At 40.1% G+C, this 23,194-nt stretch overlaps 1 protein-coding gene across 3 annotated transcripts in view; it reads left to right on the plus strand.

Moving 5' to 3' along the window:
• The window catches only part of KIF13A (kinesin family member 13A), a 202,149-nt gene that overhangs the window by 151,555 nt on the left and 27,400 nt on the right, over positions 1–23,194 (plus strand). For all 3 annotated transcript variants that reach the window (XM_054721440.1, XM_054721441.1, XM_054721442.1), the window contains exons 13-22: positions 228–362; positions 2,687–2,817; positions 9,723–9,809; positions 9,908–10,074; positions 16,304–16,514; positions 17,633–17,795; positions 18,884–19,024; positions 19,796–19,945; positions 22,250–22,411; positions 22,938–23,111. In XM_054721440.1, the coding sequence (XP_054577415.1) occupies positions 228–362; positions 2,687–2,817; positions 9,723–9,809; positions 9,908–10,074; positions 16,304–16,514; positions 17,633–17,795; positions 18,884–19,024; positions 19,796–19,945; positions 22,250–22,411; positions 22,938–23,111 (1,521 nt within the window). The remainder of the gene's footprint in view (positions 1–227; positions 363–2,686; positions 2,818–9,722; positions 9,810–9,907; positions 10,075–16,303; positions 16,515–17,632; positions 17,796–18,883; positions 19,025–19,795; positions 19,946–22,249; positions 22,412–22,937; positions 23,112–23,194) is intronic.

A 23,194-nucleotide genomic window follows, 5' to 3' on the forward strand; every position in this document is an offset into this window, starting at 1 on the left:
AGCCCCATAAGGGCAAGATGGTGTCCTGTTCACCCTTGGTGCCCCTAGAACACTGACACAAGATGTCACACATTTTAGACTGTAAGTAAACTTGGTTGAGCTGAATGGAATGTGTAATTTCATTGGCATTGTCCTCAGAAACAGTGACTTATACTTTCCATGGATACATCTGGTGACTAGATAGAACAACAAATAGAGTTCCCTGTTTTTGTGTGCTTTGTGCACAGGAGAGACAACGACAACTTGAAAGTATGGGGATTTCCCTGGAGACATCTGGTATTAAGGTGGGAGATGACAAGTGCTACTTAGTCAACCTGAATGCAGACCCTGCTCTCAATGAACTTCTGGTTTACTATTTAAAGGTAAGAGGGTATATAAATACATAGCTGCAATCCTGATTCATGTACAATTCGAAATTGAATCTGCGGATCTGTCCCCATGATTTTGATTTTTGTACCCAGCTTAGCCCTCCTTAAAAGTAAGAGGATTCATAGTATGGTCAGTTCACTATTGAGAATGAAAACCAGCTATTGTGTATTTTCCTGAGGCCGTGCAGTTGGGACTGGTTTTCTGTGAGCATGAGCATCAGAGGGGCAGTAGTGGGCACCTGGGGGTGTCAAGGTAGGTGATCTCTGGCTGTGGTGACAGGGATGCTGACAATATTCAGGTTCAATCACAGAGATCCCGGGAAGTTCTGGAGAGTCACAGTTATCCTTCTGAGCAATTCTAAGGCGATCTCAAGATAAACATAAGCTAAAACAAACTCTTGTGGTAGATTAGACAGTTAAGGTTCTCCCATGTCTATCTCTCCTAGACATACATCCTCAGAAAATAATGTTTGGTCACATAATCACCCATTTAGTGTGGAGAAGGGATGAGGCCTTTTGAATTTGGCTCTTAGGCCCCAGGGTATGCCACTGACCATGTTGGATAGCTTACTGTATCCATTCTCAAACTTTCACAACCCATTTACACTTTTTAAAAATGTATCAAGGATTCCAAAGAACTTCTGTGTGTCAGAGTTGTATCTATCTATACTTACTGTATTAGGTAATAAAGAGACCATTTAAAAATACAAACATGTACAAATATACAGTCCATTAATCTTCAAAGCCACGACATCTCACCTCATGTAGCCTCTGGAAAACACTTGTGTACTTGTGATAAAATAAGAGCACAAAGGCAAATAGCATCTTAGTGGTTTTTTTAGAATAGTTTTGACCTCATGAGCCCCTTGAATGTTTCTCAGAGACCCCACATGTTCTCAAATCATACTTTTAAAAATGCTGGCATATTTTGTTAAGGGAAAAGTAAGACATAGGGCACTCAGCTGACCATGAGGCCATTTTTCATTATATACAAACAATTTCTGAGTTATGGTGGTATATAAATACATGTATATACATATTTAAATAATTGTCAAAGACTTGTATATACAGTCCATACACATAAATCTCTAAATAAAGAGAAATTACCCCTTGTGAAGATTAGGCACCTTGTTAAGGATTCTGATCTGCCTGATGAATATACATAATGCAATGGGGAATAAGCTAGAATTGAAGCAAGGAGGTCAGTCTTCTATCCTCCTTTTAATTCTACTTTTCCAGAGACATAATACAGCACAAATAATACCTGACTTGTTGAGAGTCCAGTAACACTTAGGATCTATTCATTCAGGAAATGGTTAAGGGTAAAGGAATTATTTCTGAAATCTTAATTTTGAGAGATCAGGCCTTATGCCTCCTCGGTGGAATAGAAGGTATTATTATCATAATAGTTAAATGATTTTTAGAGCAAAAGGAAAAGCAAAGGGGATGAATAACTAGGAATCACAGTTCACGTATATGTGAGGTTTGAGGTCCTTAACACCACACTAACTTGAACATTGTGTAACTTACAGGTTTCACTACTCTATTAAATATTAGTAGTAGATACTCATCTATTTTTAGCATGTTAAAAGTTATATATTTTAAAGTATAACTTTTCATGAAATTACTTTTAGTGATTCTTGAATTTATATAATAGTTTTCAAAGCACTTCCACTGTTAACTCAGATGATCCTTAAAAGAATCCTGTTAAATAAATGAAATTGATATCATTATCTGGTTTTGCAAAAAAGGAAACTGAGGCTCAGTGAAATGGCTTGCCTGTGACCACATACATACTAAGTTGTCGAGTTAAAATCAGAACACAAGTTATTCTGTCAAGTGTGAATTCCTTATACTAGTATTTTAAAGCAGTATCTAATCATTGTTGATCAGCCCCTCTAATCCTGTTTTAACACTTTTTTTTAAATATAGCAGGTTAAGGTAAGCTTTTACTTACAACGGTCTAGACATCTTGCATCTCCTGTCTGATTAATTTAATATTGTCATGTAGTTGCTGTTGGATTATTGAAATTGACTGTGATAAGTTTTTGTTAAGTTACTTGTCAGGGTGGGTTTTTACTTTTTTTATTCAAATTATAAGAGAAAGGTCATGTAGAAAGTTACAAAGGTAGTAGTAATGAGCTAGTTGGGCTGCATAGGCTCCGGAAACATGTCACAGAAACAAAAGAAGGGCCCTTGGAGCTTAGGAGAGGGAAAGGCAAGGGAACGCACCCGGGGAAAGGAAGAGGGAGACCGAATGCAGTAGGAGTGCTCCTGAAAGGGAGCGGTTTTTACTTTCTTTAATACTCTGTTCCTAGGACCACACCAGAGTGGGAGCAGATACCTCCCAGGACATCCAGCTCTTCGGTATAGGAATCCAGCCTGAGCACTGCGAGATTGACATCGCACCCGATGGCGACATCACTCTCACTCCGAAAGAAAATGCCAGGTAAGGAAAGTGAGTGGTACCGAACATACCTCGTGTGCCTTGTTTTCAGGAGAAGACTGCCCCTTTCTATCTTTTTACCTCACTTATGTCAAAGTTAAGGCTACAGAGGGTCCTCTGGTATCGCTTCCCAGTTATAGAGCTGGGATAGCATCAAGTCCAGCCCCAGCTTCGGGTCAGGCTGATTCTGCCTTGACTAGCTGGGCAGATTTTGGAGAACTCACCTTGTTTATCTAAACTTCAGTTTCCTCTTATGGTAAGTGAGGCTAATGGTAGACAAAACATGTAAATCCCTTGGCTCAATGCATGACACATAATAAATATTGAATAAAATTAGTTGTTACTCAGTTTAACCATTGTGTAAAAATCAGTTAAACAGCTCCAAAGTTTTGAAAAATTATTAAACTAGGCTTTGGTATGAAAAATTTGAGAATTGACAGGACAATATATTTACATTTTTATTTCTATCAAAAGATATTCATAGGGGGGATGAGGACAAATATGTGATACCTTAATCAATAAAGAAATTTTAAAAAAGATATTCATTAACACACAAATATTGTAATTCAGGACATTCATATTTATGAGGAAAATGTTTTACTCATTTCAAATTATTCTCTTAATATTGGCCATATAAATGTCTAAGTGATAAAAAACAGACTAATAATAGCATACCTGATGCATGAACGTTTGTAGATCTCATAGTGATACTAGAGGCCCGATGCACGAAATTCCTGCAAGGGGCTGGCCCTCACAGCCCTGGCTTCATCCGGAACGTCATCAGATGATCATCTGGAAGTTCATCCGGACTGTCATTCTGCTGTTCAGTCTAATTAGCATATTAGCTCTTTATTATATAGGATGATTATTAAAATACTTAATGGTGAGGTGATACTATTCCTTAATTTTACTTATTCCAAGTTCAAATAGTCTTTAGCCTTATACAGTATCCTCCTCTATTAGAGGCTCTGAGTGTGTTTTTAATCCTCACCTGAGGATATGTTTTTATTGCTTTTTAGAAAGAAAGAGAGAGAAAAAAACATAAATGCAAGAGAGAATTATCAATTGGTTGCCTCCTGTATGTGCCTGCTCACTGGGGATAGAACCTGCAACCTAGATGTGACCGCTGACCAGGAACTGAACCTGCAGCCTTTTAGACAACACCCCAACCAACTGAGCCACCCAGCCAGGGCTGGATTTTTTAATACCCTCTTTTTTTTTGCTTTATTGAAATACTAGGGGCCCGGTGCACAAATTCGTGCACCTTGAAAGGAACTATGGGCCACAAGGCTGCGGTGGGCACAGGGGCAGGTCTTGGCCCTCCTCCGTGCTCCTGCCTGGCCCCTCCCACCGCAGCCCGTGGTTCCCTATCTGCTGGCAGCCCTACCACCAAGGCGCCAGCCCTGATCGCACCCGCTGATGGCACGGAGCGATTGGGGCTGGCAACAGCAGAGGGTGCGAGCGGTGGCTGCTGCCCCAATCACCTTTCAGGAGCAGGGGGAGATGGAGAAGCCCTCAAGAGCAATCAGGGCTGGCAGCCACCGTTCACACCTACTAATGGTGTTGAGCGGGTGCGAGCAGCAGCTCTAGCACTGGCTGCAGGTGCGAGCGGGGCTGGTGCCGGCAGCAGGTGTGAGCATCCAGCAGGACTGCAGCGCACGAGAACAAAGAATTTTCAGTAAACCACTAGAGCAATGGTTCTCAACCTTTCTAATGCCACGACCCTTTAACACAGTTCCTCATGTTGTGGTGACCCCCAACCATAAAATTATTTTCAAGCAAGTGGCAGTAGAGGTGAAGAACAAAATGTATTGAGAATTATTTGAAAGTCAGAAAGTTTCAGTGATCTGCTTGGGGACAGAGTGGGGACTCAGTGAAGGAAAAGGAAAGTCAACAACGATGACAGGATTTTATCTTGGGAGACCAGATAAACATAAACAGTGGTGCGGCTAAATCAAAATAAAAAATACAAGAGGAGAAATCCATTTGGAGGATGATAGGTCTGAATGGTAATGAGTTCAGTTTGGGATACTTTGAAGTGTCCTTGAGATGACAACATGGAGATATCCAGTAGGACATTGGATTTAGGGCTATAGAGCTACTAAAGATAGAGAATTTGGGCATTGTCAGTGTTGCCTCTCGCAAGTAGATCGAGACTGTGTAGTGTGAGAATGAAACCAATGTTTTGGGAATGGTCTGAGGATAGTCCTTGATGGAGGCTGAGACAAGGGAGTCAATAGAGGTAACAGCAGGATACAGTCTTTGGAGCTAAGGGAAGAGAACATTTTAAGGAAGGAGAGGTCAAAAGTAGAAGCTAGAAATACTTGGATGTGGCAATTAGGAAGACACTAGCAACCTTGGGGTGTTTAGGTACCATGTAGTTCTGAGTATGGAAGGAACAATGCAAAGAAAAGAGAATGGTAGGTAAGGAAGTGAGTCAAGAGTCTTGGTTGTGAAGCCCTCACCGATTTGGCTCAGTGGATAGAGCGTCAGCCTGCGGACTCAAGGGTCCCAGGTTCGATTCCGGTCAAGGGCATGTACCTTGGTTGCGGGCACATCCCCAGTAGGGGGTGTGCAGTAGGCAGCTGATCGATGTTTCTCTCTCATCGATGATTCTAACTCTCTATCCCTCTACCTTCCTCTCTGTAAAAAATCAATAAAATATATTTTAAAAAAAAAAGAGTCTTGGTTGTGAAGCTGGAAATGGGAATGAGGACATAGAGAGGGACAGGGGGTTAAGGGACTGTCATTTCTTCAAACCTATCTTCAAGTCCACTGATTCTCTCTATAACCCTGTCTTACCTGCTGCGTAATCATTCTATTAAGTTCTTAATTTAGTGTCTTTGTTTTTCATTTGTACAAGTTTTAGAGATCCATTTTCAAATATGTTCTCTATTGGTAGTCTTGTTTTTGATCCATTGTATGCTGTTAATGATTTTCACATATTTTATTGTCTTCGATAATTTTGTTCTTTGAAGTTGTTGGGGCCTCAATCTGTTTGTTATATCTGCTGATAAGTTTGCTTCCTAAAGCAGTTTGTGATTTCTTAGATTCATTCATCTTCAGCAGTTTATCTGTAGGAGTATTGTGGCTGGGTGAGGGTACATAAATTCCTGCAAAGAGGTTTAGTATTTGCTTTTTCCAAGTACCCCAAGCATATGTCCAACTAGAAGTTACTTTTTATGCTAATTTCTTGGCTTAGGTACACTTCTAAACCAGTTATTTCCCATAACTTTTTTCTTTTTTATATTATTGTAATAAGAGCATATTATAAATGGCAAAGTGATATGTTTATGTGTGTGTTCAGGGGCACCCATGTGTGTGCATGTGTGTGTGCATGCATGTGTGTATATACCTAGACAGGATCCTCTAAAGATTATCACAAAAGTTAGCAATATATGAGGCAAAGCCTTTTGTCTGCCCCTCTCATTTACTCTGGAACTGTTCTTAGTTTCCTTCTAGAATAGCACTGCCCAGTATAACTTTCTGAGATAATGGGAAGGTCCTATAACTGTTAAGACCACTTTGGTGGCCACTAGTGACATGGTGCTCTTGAGCATTGAAATATGGCTAGTGAGAATGAGGAACTGAATTTTTTAAATTATAATTCTGAGTTTAAAATAATAAAGTGCACAGTGTGACACATTTCTAGTATTGATCATACTGCTATTTCTAGAATTTCTAAAGGAATTTAGATACCTTAGGAAACTATATTTTCTGTAAAAAAGTGACTAATGAGCCCTGGCCTTTTTCCTCAGTGGTTAGAGCATTGACCCGCAGACCAAAGGGTCTAGGGTTCGATTCCCAGTCAAGGGCACATACCTTAGATGCAGGTTCTATCCCCGGCCCCAATCAGGGCGAGTGCAAGAGGCAGCCAGTCAATGTGTCTCTCTCACATTGATGTTTCTCTCTCTCTCTCTCTCTCCTCCCCAGACCGTCTCCCTCCCCACCTCTCTCCCTTCCATTCTTTTTCTAAAGATCAATGGAAAAAATATACTCAGGTGAGGATTTAAAAAAAAAAGTGACTAATGAATTTTTGTTTTTTAGGTAGAAAAGAATGCCATAAAACTTTTTGAGAAAAAAACTCATTATCATCATTTGGCAAAAATGTGTACAATGTATATGTAGACATACATATATATGTGTAGACATGCATATATATTCTTATCTCATTTTCCAGTTTTGCAGATGAATAAATAGTCCATAATTTCAAATATAGGACACAAGCTTTTGAAGCTTGAGTTACAATGATGAGAGTCAATTGATTGATAAGAATAGAGTGAACACACCCAGCCAGCATGGCTCAGTGGTTGAACGTTGGACCTATGAACCAGGAGGTCACGGTTCAATTCCCGGTCAGGGCACATGCCTGGGTTACGGGCTCAGTCCCCAGTGTGGGGCATGCAGGAGGCAACCGATCAATGATTCTCTCTCATCATTGCTGTTTCTGTCTCTCTCACCCTCTCCCTTCCTCTCTGGAAAAAAAAAAAAAAGAATAGAGGGAACATGTTAGTGTAAAATATGCACACCAAGTTTTTATCATGTTTGTGTATGACAGATTACAAAAATGTAAGACAGTATTTCCAGAGTATTTGTATAAATAAAAACCTAGCCACTTGATTTTAAATGTTACTACAGAGGAGTGATTATTTCCATATGTGAGTTCATTTCTTCCATAATTCTGCTTTAGAGACCTGTAAATATTAGGCAGCTAGATAATGATATTATATGAGAAAGATAATTTATTGAAAAATTAAAACTCAAAATAATATTTATTATTTTTCTCCACCAAGCTTCACCTCACAGTTTTTTAGTAAATTAAATTTTAATTAATTATCCCCCTTATTTTATTTTTTTGTTTGTTTTAATATACTAGCAAAATCTCTCTTTTTGCTTGTTTTCTGTTTTGTATATAGTCACCTTTATTATAATTCATAAATACATTAGAAATGGATCTTTAATTAAAAAGACATCCCGATCCTCATGGGCTTCTGTTTTCTGTTCATTCAGCTATGCAGTTAGAAAATCAACTTTGAGGATGAAAAAGGCCAAGTGTCGTTTTAGTTTTAATTTTTTGCCCCCTAGGTCCAAGGACCATACTGTCTTAGTAGACCTGCCCATGTTCATTGCCTTCTGTAATTCCTTATAAATTTTAATGAAATGTTCTATTAGACTGCCAGTTAACACAGATCTGGGGCTATGACTCAGAATTTGCATTTCTGTCCTCCTGTTCCCTTGTTTACGCCAAAGGACAGTTACTTATCTTCCAAAAATAGTTATCATCACTTTACCAACTCTCCCTGTCAAGTGGAGGACCCAAAAAGCATTGTCAACTGCCAAAAAGTACAGTGAGGCTCCTCTTCTTTCCCCAAATCAAGTTATTTGGAATCTTGACTGACTGAAGGCATACACCATGAACGTAGAGCAAAGGTCTTCCTGTAAAAGCCAAAATCTCTTTCTCTGGAAACATACATGAAAAGACCAGATTTTCAGCACTAAAAATTCTGGAGGACTTTTTCTTTTACCCTAAAAAATGTCACAGTGACTATGCTTTAATCATGTCAAAGGATCAGTTGATAAGGTCTAATATGAAAGCTTTTACAGAGGGATATGCAGGCTGCTGACATCATAGCCCCTTGATAGTAAGCTGTGATTGAGTTGCAATGTCAGAAAAGCTGCCACTGCTGAAAGATCACCTATGAAGGTCCACAGGGCCGAGTTACCTATTCAAGGTTTGTTTTAGACAAGTCAGAGATGCACAGGCCAGCACAGACCCATTTATAGCAGGGGTGGGGAACCATTGTTCCGCCAGCGGCCATTTGGATATTTATAACATCATTCGCAGGCCATACAAAATTGTCAACTTGAAAATTAGCCTGTTATATTTGGTCCAGCATTTAATTAACTCACCCCTAATGCCTTGGTAGGGACAGACCAGATTATTTTGAGGGCCTTATATGACCCCGGACCGAACAGAATTGCCCCTCCCCACTCCCATTTGTTAGTTTTGCTTTACAAGATGTTTGGTTACTATTTGGGATTTAAACATGGTATTCTTTTTATGTTTTCCTCATTTTTATTATGGAAAATTTTAAAGATATGCAAGTGAAAAGAATGATATAACGCACCCCATATATCCATAATCCAGCTTCAAAATGAGCACCTCATAGACAATTTTGTTTTATTCACATGTCCTCCACAACTCTTCCTTCCTCCCCTCTGGGTTATTTTAAAGCAAATCAAGATGTTATATCTTTGCATTTGTAAATATCTCAGCTTGTGTCTCTAAAATATGAATATTCTTGCCTTAGCTGGTTTGGCTCAGTGGATAGAGCATCGCCTGTGGACTGAAAGGTCCCAGGTTCAATTCCAATTAAGGGCACATGCCCGGGTTGCGGGCTCGATCCCCAATAGGGGGTGTGCAGGAGGCAGCCAATCAATGATTCTCTCTTATCATTGATGTTTCTATCTCTCTCTCCCTCTCCCTTCCTCTCTGAAATCAATAAAAATACATTTTAAAAAATAAATAAAATAAAATATGAATATTCTTAAACATCACTTTAATACCATTATACCTAAAGTTACTAACAGTAATTTCTTACTAATCATTATATATTCAGTCAGTATTCAGATTTCCCCATAAATGTTCTTTTTCAGTTGTTTTTTGAAATCAGGATCCAAATAAGAGTCAACCATTGTCATTGATTATTGTGTTTCTTAGATCTCTTTTAGCCCACGGATGCTTCCCCTCCCCCTTTTTTTCTTGCATTTAATTTGTTGAAGATGCCTACTTGATGGTCCTAGACTTTCCTGTTATCAGCAAGTCTCCCCAGTAATCTCTTTAGCTACTGGGGCTGGGTTTTGTGCTCTTTACCATTCAGCTGACATTTTCCCTGGTGTTCCTTCAGGTCCTGTGTAAATGGTACCCTCGTGTGCAATACCACCCAGCTGTGGCACGGTGATAGAATCCTGTGGGGAAATAACCACTTTTTTAGGTAACATCTTTGTGTTCACTAATATTTTCATATACATTTTTTTCTGTTATCTGAGTGCAAAGCAAGTTGATTTTCTCTAATGGTGAAAAACCCCACAGAATTAATTTACCTAAGAGGAAACGGCGAGATTGGTTGAAAGACTTCGAAAAAGAAACAGGCCCTCCAGAGCATGACCTGGATGCAGCCAGTGAAGCTTCTTCGGAACCAGACTATAACTATGAATTTGCACAGATGGAGGTTATCATGAAAACACTGAATAGTAACGGTAAGGCCTCAGATTTCTTTGTCTTGGGCAGTTCTTTATCTCACAGCATTCAATGAGGGATAAGTACTATATGTGTAAAGTTATTGTGCCATCCTGAACACTGAGGCACAGCAAATTGCTGATTCCTTAAACAGGCCGTAAGTGATGGGCTAATGGAAGTATTCCAGGGCCTGGTTGGCTCTCTCAGGTGTAACCAGGAAGAGGGTGGGATCTTTTTGAGACCTCTTGTTTCCAAGCCAGTTGTGGTAAGATTTCCATGGTCCTAGAGTGCTGAGTGACTGTGATGAATTCCTTATCAAATTTCCCCTTGTTGAGCCTATCATTTCTGAGTCCTTCAGAGCATGAAAATCACCAGGAGAGTACTAATCCTGGAATGTCAAATAGAGTCCGATGGAGAGATACAAGCCACAGCACTTTACTATAAACTCAATTGGAATGATACCTCCAAAGAGAGTTATTTTTAAATGATGGCTAAAACAAAAGCCTTTACGGGCTCTTTGCTTGACCTATGCTCAGCCTGTCTCAGATCTTGGAGGGAGAAAGTCTCTTTAAAGCATTATTTCTAGTTCCCTCCTTCCAGAAGTTTTTCAATGATTGCATTAAAGTTCTTCCTATCTGTTCTTTACCTCCTTTCTTCTTCTCTACTCATACACACTTTTATGAGTTCAGTAAAATACCAAATTTTTCCTTGCTTGCTGTTTTATAAATCTGATTTTTTCTTCTCCCATCTCCCAGTCTTCCAGTCACCACACTTAGTACCTGGGAACTAGATGCAGAACAGGAAAGTTCTCTTGCTACCCGGCACAGACTGCATTTCTAAAACCAGGACTATTTTGCAGGGATATAGTTGAGGCTACATTCAGGAGCATCTGAGCAAGTTGGTTTATGGACTTTGACCAACCTAATTTTCCCATTCACCTGTTCTTTGGATAGTTGAGGATCCCCAACTTGAACGAAGAAGGGACCCCAGTAACCCTAAGAGCCCTATGATGGGTAACCTTTATCTGACAGGGTGCTTAAAGAGTATTGTGGTTTTCACAGTCGAGCGTTCCCCTTAAATATTTATTTCCTCACTCTACTTTTTGAATAAGTCTATCTGGGGAGAATTTGAATATGGCTAGTGAATTGTTGCTCTGGCATATCATATTGAAGATTCTGTTGCAAGAATAAAGATTTTTATCTTTGGCTTTAGCTGGGTAGCTCAGTTGGATAGAGCATCATCCCAATATGCCAAGGTTGTGGGTTCGATCCCAGGTCAGGGCACATACAAGAAGCAACCAGTGAGTGCATAAATACGTGGAACAACAAATCAATGTTTCTCTCCTCTCTAAAATCAATAAATAAAAATTAAAAAAAATATTTTGATCTGTTATCTCTATGGATTTTCAGCCTCAAGGACCCCTCTTTTTAATTATAAAAACGAGGTAAAATGAAGTAAAGGCCAGAATGAGAAATGGCACAATCTAGCAACAGCAAAAAAGGAAGGGGAAAGTTAACTTCATTACTAAAGTTTGGTACTTTCTCCTTTTAAACATTTACATTAGGGATTAAATTAGCTCTTGGAGCTTTGGACACTGCAGCACAGGGTAGACCACAGCTACAAATCACTCTTCAGTCCACTCTGCCACTTGTTCACCAGGTGGGAGAATTCCAGACATTCAGGCATGGGGATCACATTAACAGGTCGTTTAACAACCTGTCTGAGCAACAAGCCTCCTGGGAATGATTTTTAGAGGCCTGGAGGGACACAGGGTGTGACAGGAGGCTATAGCTCCAAACTCCAGGTGGAGGAACTCCCATTCTGTAATTCAAGGAGGTTGCAGAATTCTAGATGTCTCGATCCTCTAACTCTGCAGAGTATCAATTGAATCCTGTATCATCCCATATCACAGGTTTCTAATTTAATCCAATTGCTGTCCTCTTGTCATATGCATAGTGAACCCCTGAATAACCAATGAGTATTTAGCCAGCATTCATTAATTCCTTCGATCCTCGGCCAAACCAATTAGTTATCAGTGGCCTGGCTCATGGCATTAACATGAGTTACTCATTTGAATTCCAGATCTGGCCTTGCTCTCCAGTGTTGATTTTGTCTGTTTAAAAGTAATGTTTTCCCTTCCCCTCCCCATGGGTTACCCAATTTCATTGGTAAATGGGCTTCCCTGTGAGGCACACAGATGTGCTCTGGTGCAAGTACGGAAACGCGGGCGGCTGGACAGTGTTGATGCGATGCACCTCTGCTGCCAGGTGGCTTCCCGATGATAAGCCTGTCTGCCTGGTGGTCGTCCCCTTGGTGGTCCTATTTGAAGATTCTCTTCCCTCTCCTGTGGTTTCAGACGAAGCTGCTCCACAAACACTGGGATAAAGGTTTTAACTGATTGGCATTAGCATGAGGGAGCGTGACGGGGTTTTGGCAGTGCTGCTGAGTGATGCTTGTGCTCTGTGCTTTGGCAAAAGCTAACGTGATTGGGAAGCTGACCTTTTCTGCCTGCCAGTGGTACTCTGTATTCTTGATTAAGGGATGTTCCCTTTTTAATTAAGACTCCTGGCTCCCCATGTCCCGGCTCCACTACTTTCCCCATAGTTAAAATCTGGTAGCTATTCTTTTCCCTCGGCATCCAACAGCACAAGTGTTACTGGTATTGTTTATTGCTCCTGTTGCTGATGGCTTCATTACCGTTGACAGCTCAGCAACCAAAACGTCTTATTTCTACATAGTCATTTACCTGCATTATCCCAGTAACAGACTAGAATAATGTATTTTCGAGTCACTAGGGGAAATAATGATCAAAACTCAGTTCATTTGAATTAAGAGTAAAAGCAAATCTAGTGTCTGTAGACAATAATGCTTTCTTCCTAAGGGTTCAAAATTAGGAATCAGACACCCATCTCATTTCACAGAGTGGACGGTAGCTCTAAAGCGCAATTAAGGAGTGGTGAAGGGTCATATAGCCCACTTATTCCATCTGGGATTAAAAGGTTTTTTTCCCCAAAGGGATTTACTTCCCTTCAATTTAGTGCCTTGGGCCTGCTGGTGTGAATGAATCTTAATTCTCTTTATCACTTAAATGCCCTCCCAACTACTACCACCTTCACCACCACCCTCTCTTTTCCATTCTTGGGACAGACAAGTAAGTTTGAGCTCATTTCATTTCATAGTTACAAACAGGGAAACAATGAACTAATAAAGAAGAGAAGTGCTCTGCCCAAAGTCACTGTGGTCCTTTTTCTTTTCCTAAGATACCAACCTCTTGGTATCTTGGCCTTAGGCGCCAGGCTCGCTGAGTTTTAAAACAGCTCATTCAAAAGGAGGAAAGTGATAGGGGGGAATTAAAACTGTGGACAATCTCTTGGTAGTTGATTGGTCATTTGAGAATAAACCAAATACTCTTTGGCTTCTGTCCTAGGCTATATTATAGAGTCAGATGGACTTGCTGATTAGGGTGATCTATTTTTTAAAAAATACGGGTACTGATAAAGGCTTGAAACTGGTTAATTAATTTGAAAAGAAAATATTATCAAATATATGTTAGAGAAAGGTGTTTCCAGACATGTGTTAGGATCAGAAGTTTAAAAAGAATACTCTCAGCCCCTGTACCTCTACCAGGGTTGTGTGGCATGGCCAGACCCAGAGTCCCAGGCAGGGCTCACCTGGCCAGCTGTGGGGCAGGCGCAGGGGAGGGATGCTTTGGGTGGCTCCGTCCTCCATGTCTGCACATTGATGTGTGGCCACTGACAAAGTCTGGTGAGTGCTGGGGGTGTCGGTCATGGCAGCTGCTAAAGCAGTCTAAGCAGCCTCAGTGACATGCCTCTGTGTGGTGTGGAACCTTGGGGCGAAATCCCTCTGCTTCAGTCATTTAGTATCATGTTCATTTCTACACTCCATGGACCAACAAGCAGAAATAAACATTAAATATCTTATTCAGTGTCTTTAAGCAAAAACCCTAGCATATAATTTTATACAATGGTGTGTTTTCCAGTTTTTTCTCTCTAGAAAAGATTCGTAAACACTAAATTGGACTCTTGAAAGTAAGGCTGTACATAAATATAAATGGATAATGAGGACCTTATTCTGTACTTTTTAAACCTAAAATCTAAATAGAGCACTAAAATATACTATTTGAGAAATATATATTTTTAATTCTAAGAGAACTTTCCTTCTCTAGCCCTTACAGAATCCCTTTTAAAAAATTCACCATATTATTCACATTTTTTTCACAAATTTTAGGTTATGTCAGAAGTTCTAATGCTTTGCAATACATATATTTTTACTCTATCAGAAATGTCTTGTCCACTCATAGTCTGCCTTTCTGAAGGGTCTTTTCCCCCCCCCCCCCCTGAGAATGAGCTGAGAGGGGTGGTTGATTTTCCATCAGTTTTTCAAGAAACTATTTTAGGAACTCTATGTCAGGACTCTATAAAGAAAACCATTCTGCTTTGAAAAAATGCTGAATTTGAGAATTTTATATTAGCAAAGATACAAAATTTTTTTTAAATACAGGGTGGGGCAAAAGAAGGTTTATAATTATGAGTACGTGAAACACAGAATTTATTCTTGTATTAATAGTTATTAATTGTTGTATTATTTTTGTATGAATAATTATAAGCCTACTTTTGCCCCATCCTATATTCTTTGAGAGAGTACTAATTCTGAGCAAAACATTGGAGGTGAGAATACTATACTAATTGATTAGTAAGTTTATGTCTACCCCAGCCAGTTAGCTCTGGTCTGAGGTCAGATGCGATCTTAGGTCAGCTACTTAACCTTCCTGAGACCCAATGTCCTCATCTTTAAAGTGGAAATGATATCCACTCTTAGGTTTTCCGCAAAGCTTTCATGAGGTGATGCACGCATAGGGTATATTCCTCTACTTGAGATATATCCAGTAGCTAATAAATCATTACTGTCATTGCGGTTGTTACTTGTATTAAAACAACTTAATGCACTGTGCATATTGTAATATTTTAATTGCTTTCTACTTTTTGTTTTGTATAGATTTAACCTTTTTTTTTTTCCATCTAATATGCTCTTTTTTTTTTTCTCTTACTGCTCATGTAGAAAATTAGTACAACTTACACATTTATTTCCCAAATTGTTAAGGACCATCTGGAAAAGTCTGTCAGTAGCTATCATCAGGCATTATACAAAATCTTAATTTCCCACTCTGATTTTGGAAGTTAAACTGAGAGTCAATAAATAGAAATACAACACAAATAGCACTGAGTAACAGGCAAGTGTGTTCATGTACAAGGAGGAAGTTAAGCCCCAGGCTAGTCTGAGAATATGGGCACATTTCATCTAGGTCCCCTTTACTCAGTGAAATATTTATGTAATGGTGGTTTTCCAGAGGGTTTAACATACTGTTTCCCTACAATCTACTTACTTAGAGATGCCAGTAACATTCTTTTTGCATATGTGGTCAGTCAGTGCCTTAATCTTTCTCCATGGCTTTGAGTTCATTAGTCGTTACCAAGTGAATGTCCTCCCTCAGCCTGGGAATTCCTCAGGACCAAGTCGTACCTACATCGCACCTCTAGTCATAGAATGGCCCTTCTGCGCATGACCTGTCAGTATCTCTATGCTGTTCACCCACGTGCACGTTGCTGAGCTCTAGATCTGCAACAGCAAAAATCACAAAAAATAGCCTTTTATTTTTGTAAGTGAATTACCCTCTTAGTTATTAGCACCTGAGAAATTGCCCGACCCTGTACTCAATCAATATTTTGCTATGATCTGTAAGTTTTGTTCCTCTCACATTAGAGAAATTCAGGAGTAGAGTGATTTGTGGTTAAAATCAGAAATATAAACCCTTTGTCATGTACCAAAACTGACTGCTAAATGGGCATAAAAATTCACTACCATAACAATCAGATCTTGTGTGGCTGTCTATGCCCTTGTCCTCGATTTCGTGACGTTTTTTCCCAGTGTATAGGACACTATCCCCTTCTCCTCTTTTCTCTGCTTATAGTAGGTTAATGGCCTAACATTAGGATGAGCTCATCAAATTGAAGAAAGTAACATGTTTACATAGGAAATTTATCTAAAATGTTAGTGAAAAGGAAACTGAGAGGGTTCCATCGGACAGGGCCGCTCAGGCCTCTCTTAAGGAAGTACATGGAAAGGTCAGATTCTGGGGGAGGAAGTGGATGGTGCTTGCGGAAGCAGCACCGGCAGGCACCTGTCTTAGCCACCACTGAAGACACCTTGCCTTGTCCCTTGGCTCACCAGACCCAGTTCAAAACGTGGTGCAGGTCCTGGAGAAACAATACCTGGAAGAGAAGCGGAGTGCGCTTGAGGAGCAGCGGCTCATGTATGAGCGGGAGCTGGAGCAGCTCCGCCAGCAGCTCTCCCCGGAGAGGCAGCCCCAGAGCAGCGGCCCTGGCCGCCTGGCCTACAGCCAGACAGCTCAGCAGAAGGTGACCCAGTGGGCAGAGGAGAGGTAAGAATGGAACCCGGTCAACCAGAGTCAAGGCTCAGGGCCGTGGGGCTTTGGGGGAGGATTGTGGGACATGTAAAGGGGGACAGACCTAGCACAGAGGGAAATCTTAGTCCCATATCTGGATTGTTAGCAATTGGCTTTCCTTTCCAAGGATATTGTCCATCCTAGGTATGTTTGTAGTTAGTTGTTACAGACACACCACCACCCGCTTACCTTCAGTAAAAATGGTCCCAGGTTTGAAGGCTTAGAAGGTTAGGTATTAAAATGGAGGTAGAAATTTTCACTCCATTTGAATAATTCTTAGCATAAAAGCCTTTCTCCTTATTTTTTATTTCTCTTACTTTAGATTCTATTCAAATATAATTTAGTGTTAAGAAATCTCTTAAATGTGAATTTTTTTTATTATGACTTTAAAACATTTATCTTAGCCAAAAATCTGAGAAGCAATGACTTTAAAGCATTTATATCAGAACTGAGGTAGCCCTAGCCGGTTTGACTCAGTGGATAGGCCTGTGGACTCAAGGGTCCCAGGTTCAATGCTAGTCAAGGGCACATGCCCTGGTTGCGGGCTCGATCTCCAGTAGGGGGCGTGCAGGAGGCAGCCCATCAATGATTCAGTCTATCTCAATCACCCATCTAGTAAATGAAAAGCCCAGAATTTGAAAAAGCCAGGTGTGTCTGTAGACCCATTAGTAAACTCCTGTGTTATAATAATAATTAATAGGAATAAAGCAGCATCGGACATTTACTGATCATTTATCATGTGCCAGTCACTAAATGCTTTACCTATATTTAGCTAATCTTCACGTCTGCTGCTGTATTTTACCATTTTCACTCCCCATCTCACACATGAGGAAACTGAGGCGGGGAGGTTAAATGACTTGCCAGTCGTTTAGCTAGTCAGTTGGGCCAATGAGATAAAAGCCGAGCAGTCTGACTTCAGATGTCCTACTCTGACTCTTGCAGTCACGCTGCATCTCTCTCTAGCAAAGAGATGATTAACTTGAGCCACATCCAGGGAAGATGACCCCTGAGAGGAGAAAGGGGACTCACTTAGAAACCGATTGCTGTTTCCTTTACTTTTCCATTTTCTCATTTCCTTTTCTGCTACACCACAGGGATGAACTCTTCCGGCAGAGCCTGGCAAAACTGCGCGAGCAGCTAGTTAAGGCTAACACCTTGGTGAGGGAGGCAAACTTCTTAGCCGAGGAAATGAGCAAACTCACTGACTACCAGGTGACTCTGCAGATCCCTGCTACAAACCTCAGTGCTAATAGAAAGGTGAGAATGAGAGCAAGGTGTGCATTAGTGAATCCTGTAAGATGGACTGTAAACCTGACCTCCAAGATAACCTCCCCAAGGAGATCCTCAAGTGAGCCAGAGTTTTCATTCTTCTTGAAACTTCTGCTATGGACCTTCACTTGAATATGCCCTTAGATATGTTATGATCAGAATATGAGAATTTGGGTGGCCTGAAGGGTTTGCTAATTTAAATGCTTTCTTTAAAACTAGAAATGTGTATAAGTAATCCCACCTGCTTGTCTCTTTTGTATAAATGCCCCCTTCTGAAATGAGGGTGAGGTGTATGTTTTGTTGCAAAGAACACAGTGTATTCTTACTTGGCTGCATTTTTACTACATTTTAAGTTTCAGAATAAGAAAGGAAGACTGGTATGCTGTCTTTACATTCACAGAGCACTCTGCAACCATTTGGGTGTTTCCCATCAGTTCAACTTGAAAATTTTTCTCTTTAAGGAGAAACTTTGAAAAAGAATAGTTTTTCATCCATTCATTGTCAAGCCAGAAATGAGCGAGGGAGTGTCTCACCAGTCTTGCTGGGTTGTGGTCATTTGACCAAGTTCTTCACCTTTGAGAAATGTGTTCTCAGTCCATAGTCATAGAAGTGAACTTAAAATGTAAACATGGTTTTTGTATAAGGATGCTTATCATAGTGTCCTTTATAATAGCAAAAATTTGAGACAGCCATAATATTGAACGTAGAATAGTCAAATAAGTAGTCCATCCAAATAATGGGTAGCTGTGAATTTATGAATTCTTCATAAATTCATGTTTATGAAGAATAGTGAACACGAAGATGACCATAATATGAAAACTGTAGAGAGAGAATTGGATAGGAAGTTCATATTTTTTTTTGGTTCTGCTTTTGATAAAAATGAAGTGTGTGCCTTGATATACATAAGAGATGGAAAATAAACCAAAATATTCTATAGGTGGTAGAATTTCATCATTTTGTATATATTATATTTCTTAAGCTTGCTATTTTACAATAATGTGTATTGCTTTAACAATCCAAAAAGTTATAACAAGTTTGTTTTGTTTGTTTTGCTTTTGCTTTTCTTCGTTCTGCAGAGAGGAGCAATAGTGAGTGAGCCAGCTATTCAAGTGAGGAGGAAAGGAAAAGGCACGCAAGTTTGGACCATTGAGAAGCTGGAGAATAGATTAATTGATATGAGAGACCTTTATCAAGAATGGAAGGAAAAAGTTCCCGAGGTAAAAAAGATAAAATGTAAAGGAGACTTGGTCATAGTAGAAGCAGAAAGTATAAATGATTTAATTGTCAGAACACAGACACGCACACTCATGTGCACACACCTGACAATCATTGTAGTGGTGCTCTGGACATTTAGATCAAGAAAGGAAAGTAAAAGTGACCTTGAAAGGAATGCTAAGTTGGGTCAGTAACATAACATGTGATCCCTACACAGATAGAACCAAATGAAGAGAACACAGTGTATTCTTACTTGGCTGCATTTTTACTATATTTTAAGTGAAATAAAGTGGAACAGAATTTGTGCTGCTGCGTCAGTGTTGTGAGAAGTCAGCTGGATGTAGTCTGTGCGGATTTTATATTCATTAGCATATGTTCATGCTCCCTGAGCTGTGATCATGGCTGGGTAGATTACTGTGAATAATTTTAGAGAGCACAATTTCACTTTCTGGGCATTATTAATCAAAAATTGATTCGGTGAAGGAAATGAGGCAAAGCACGGGGAGTGAAATGAAGCAGGCTGCAAATGGGGTGTGACAGGGAAGATGAGGCAATAACTGAAGAAGGATCCTCTACACAGATAGCACTTAGTTCCCCAACTAACAATGTGCTAATTTTGTTTTATTTGTGATGTGATTCTAATTTTACTTTTTAAATTTGTTTGAGTAAATGCTTTTTAAAAACTGTTAATGCTAGTTTTAAATCATTTTATTTTATTCATTTTGATGTGTTGTTTCCTTCTCTACTGCCTACCTGCCTCTCCTATCATTCAGGCAAAGAGACTTTATGGGAAACGAGGTGACCCCTTCTATGAAGCCCAAGAGAATCACAACCTCATCGGTGTGGCTAACGTGTTTTTAGAGTGTCTATATTGTGATGTGAAACTTCAGTATGCAGTTCCTATCATCAGCCAGCAGGGGGAGGTAAGGATAAGCCAGCATCAGAGAAAATGACGGTGGTTCAAGTTTTTGTTTTGTTTTCTATTTAAGTTCTTGAGGTTGATTCAGAAACTAGGCAAAAGAGTCACAATCCTCATTCTTTTTTCTCTACTAACATCAATAGAAACTATCAACCTTAAGTCATGGTTTTAAGAATATTATAACATATTTTATATTTTTGTTTCGTAATTTTTTTGTTTTAATCAAATTAGAAATCTTTGAAAACCAGATTCTGCTCTGTGCCCTGCATTCATTTCTTTTAATCTCTTACCCCTGTGATACACTCTAGTTCCCTCCTGGCCTCTAAGTGGTCTTTACAAGATTTGAAACCCAAAATATTCAAAGGAAACAAGCTTCATTATCCCATTGTTACCCCCTTTTATTATTTTTTATTTTTTGGTTAATCCTCACCCGAAGATATTTTTTCCATTGATCTTTAGAGAGAGTGGCAAAGCGGAGCGGGGCAGAGAGAGAGAGAAAGAGATTGATCAGTACCCTCCTGTACCCACCCTGACCTGCGCCCTTGACCAGGAATTGAATCTGGACGCTTTGGTCCTCGGTCTGACACTCTAACCGCAGAGGAAAACCAGCCAGGATTGTTACCCCCTTTTAAACTCTCACATTTCAGTTATTTAGATATATGGTCTTATGTAGGCCTAAAACATTTCAGAAAATGTTCAAGTTAAGACTTTTTTTATTTTTTCCATTCCATCAACTGATGTTTTAATTTTAAATTTAACCATATCCTTATTTCCTAGTTTGTCCTTCAATAACATGCAAGGTTATTTTTTGTGATTATTTAGAGCAGGCTTAGTTAGAATAGGATGCCATTCTGCCTAAAGCAAACCTGGAAAATCAACCCTAGGTTCCCAGTTGTGGTGTGCAAGTACACAGCCTACCTTCTACATGTCGTAACACCCCCTACCCTGCTAACCCCCCATGAACATTCTGCTTTGGAAGATCAGTGGGCTGGAGTTGCTTTTTCTCATGTTAAAAACGGGCACAACTCCTGTGGCAAAGGGATCCAGTGGCTAAGTCAGGGTTCTTAAGCTAGGGCTCATGGAGGGCTTTAGAGTTCCATGAATCCCCTGAAATTACATTAAAAATGTATTAGATTCTCAAAATGCATTAAAAAAAAAAGCTTAAGAATCACTATCTTCTGATTTCTCTTATTCGCTCCCTCCCCCTTACTACTTCCTCCTATTTGTCTGCCTTGTCAAATACCGTCAGCCACTGTCTCCCAGGTCCCTGGCGCCAGTGCGCATTGCTGTGGAAGTTGGGTCTGAGCTACGTTTAAAAACAAGCTCACTATTTAAGATGACAGTGGCTCTGCCAGAACATGTGTCACCTTCACAGCTGCAGTGATGACAACCTCACACTGTTGTATAAAAGATAACTTGGCCAATTACAACTCTGGGAATGCAAATTTCAACAATTTTGATTTGTTTCTCTCTTAACTTTAAGAGAGATACTATTAAACTAGCACCTATTCTGAGAACCACCAGGATAGTGAGGACATTTTAAGCCCTTTTTTGGAAAAACCATTTTAAAGGAACTGTTTCCTTCTAACTCCCTGGCTGTGTGTGTGCTGTTTCTCCTGAAGTAGGTCTCACCCCCTCAGCTCCAGTGGGAATGACAGCCCATTCTCTTCTCCCAGGAGAATAGGAACTCCCTGAACCCAGTGACCACGTCTGTTTGTTTCACTATTGTCAATACAACACTTAGCGCAGTTCCTGGCACGGTGTCAGTTCTTGGCAAATAGTTGTTGAGGTGATAAATTTATTCCATAACAACCAGTACATCATCTCTGTTGTAGCAGCTAGTCTACACTGTTGTTACTGCGCTTTTACTTCTCTGTCTTTCCCCACTTGACTGAGTGCCCTGTCAGCAGAGTCTGCGTCTTTATTTTGGTATTCCCAAGAGGCCAGGTATTTGATAGCATGAGTAAGTGAACGTATATATACACACATGGAAAATAGGTGACTCCAGGTAGAATATGATAGTAGTCTTGAAGCTGTGTGTGGGCTGTCCGGTACAAGAAGGATAAGAATGAAGATGACTCCAGAAGGCAAGTTACAGGCAGGTAAGTTTGGCTCAGAGTCAGGCAGGATGATTGGAGGGGCAAGCATGGGAAGGACTGGCTCCAGGAGTGCTGAGCTCCTCCTTGCTGGCGATGGCCGAGTGATAGCTGTGCAGCTGCTCACTGCGGGGATTGTAGAATGCTTTCTGTCTCCGTCTGTGTTGTCCACGATGCCTTTTAACCCCGCGTCCTCTGGTCCCTTGACCCAGGTCGCAGGGCGTCTCCACGTGGAAGTGATGCGTGTCACAGGGACTGTCCCGGAGCGCGTGGTGGAAGACGACTCCTCAGAGAACTCCAGTGAGAGTGGGAGTCTTGAAGTCGTAGACAGCAGTGGGGAAGTCATTCACCGAGTCAAAAAACTGACATGCCGGGTGAGATGACAGTGCTGGGAGGCTCAGAAAAATGACTTCTTAATTCAAAACAATTGTATAGAAAATTTTATGAGTGTTTCACAGAGCATAGTAGAAGTTAAACTTTTTGGCAATAAATACAATGATGAACAGTCCTTTTTTCAGAAGTATAAGCACGCTCTCTGATGACCTTTGGGTGGTATTTCAAACAGCTGTGTATTTGGCATGCAAGGAGTGTGTTGTTTGTTGAATCATACTTTTCTAGAATGGTTGTATCTATATCAGAAACTCAATTACTAGGAAAATTTTAGAGCATTGTATGTATTTGTTGCCAAGTTTATATGCTAGTTATAGAACTACGGTACAGATTTCATTACAGATAGAACCCTAATGAAGCGGTGCCAAATATTTTCAGATGTCAGGTGGATGACTGATTATTTCATCGCTTAATCTTAAATTTGGGGAAGTTGGAATAAGAAAAGAATGCATAGTTTAATGTTTTCTTTATGGAAGTTATAGTTGCATTTTAAAAAATCTGTCTCTTCAGGTAAAAATTAAAGAAGCAACTGGGCTGCCCTTAAACCTCTCGAATTTTGTCTTCTGTCAATACACATTCTGGGACCAGTGTGAGTCCACAGTGGCTGCCCCAGTAGTGGACCCAGAGGTACCTTCCCCACAGTCCAAGGATGCCCAGTATAGCGTGACCTTCTCTCACTGTAAGGTATGAAATGAGTTATGTGGGAGGCAACAAATCTGAGTGTAGTTTAAAAGTCTACTTGTACTTTAGAAATTTCCCCCATAAGA

This window comes from Eptesicus fuscus, chromosome 9 (assembly GCF_027574615.1).
Source record: "Eptesicus fuscus isolate TK198812 chromosome 9, DD_ASM_mEF_20220401, whole genome shotgun sequence".
Taxonomy (NCBI): Eukaryota; Metazoa; Chordata; class Mammalia; order Chiroptera; family Vespertilionidae; genus Eptesicus; species Eptesicus fuscus.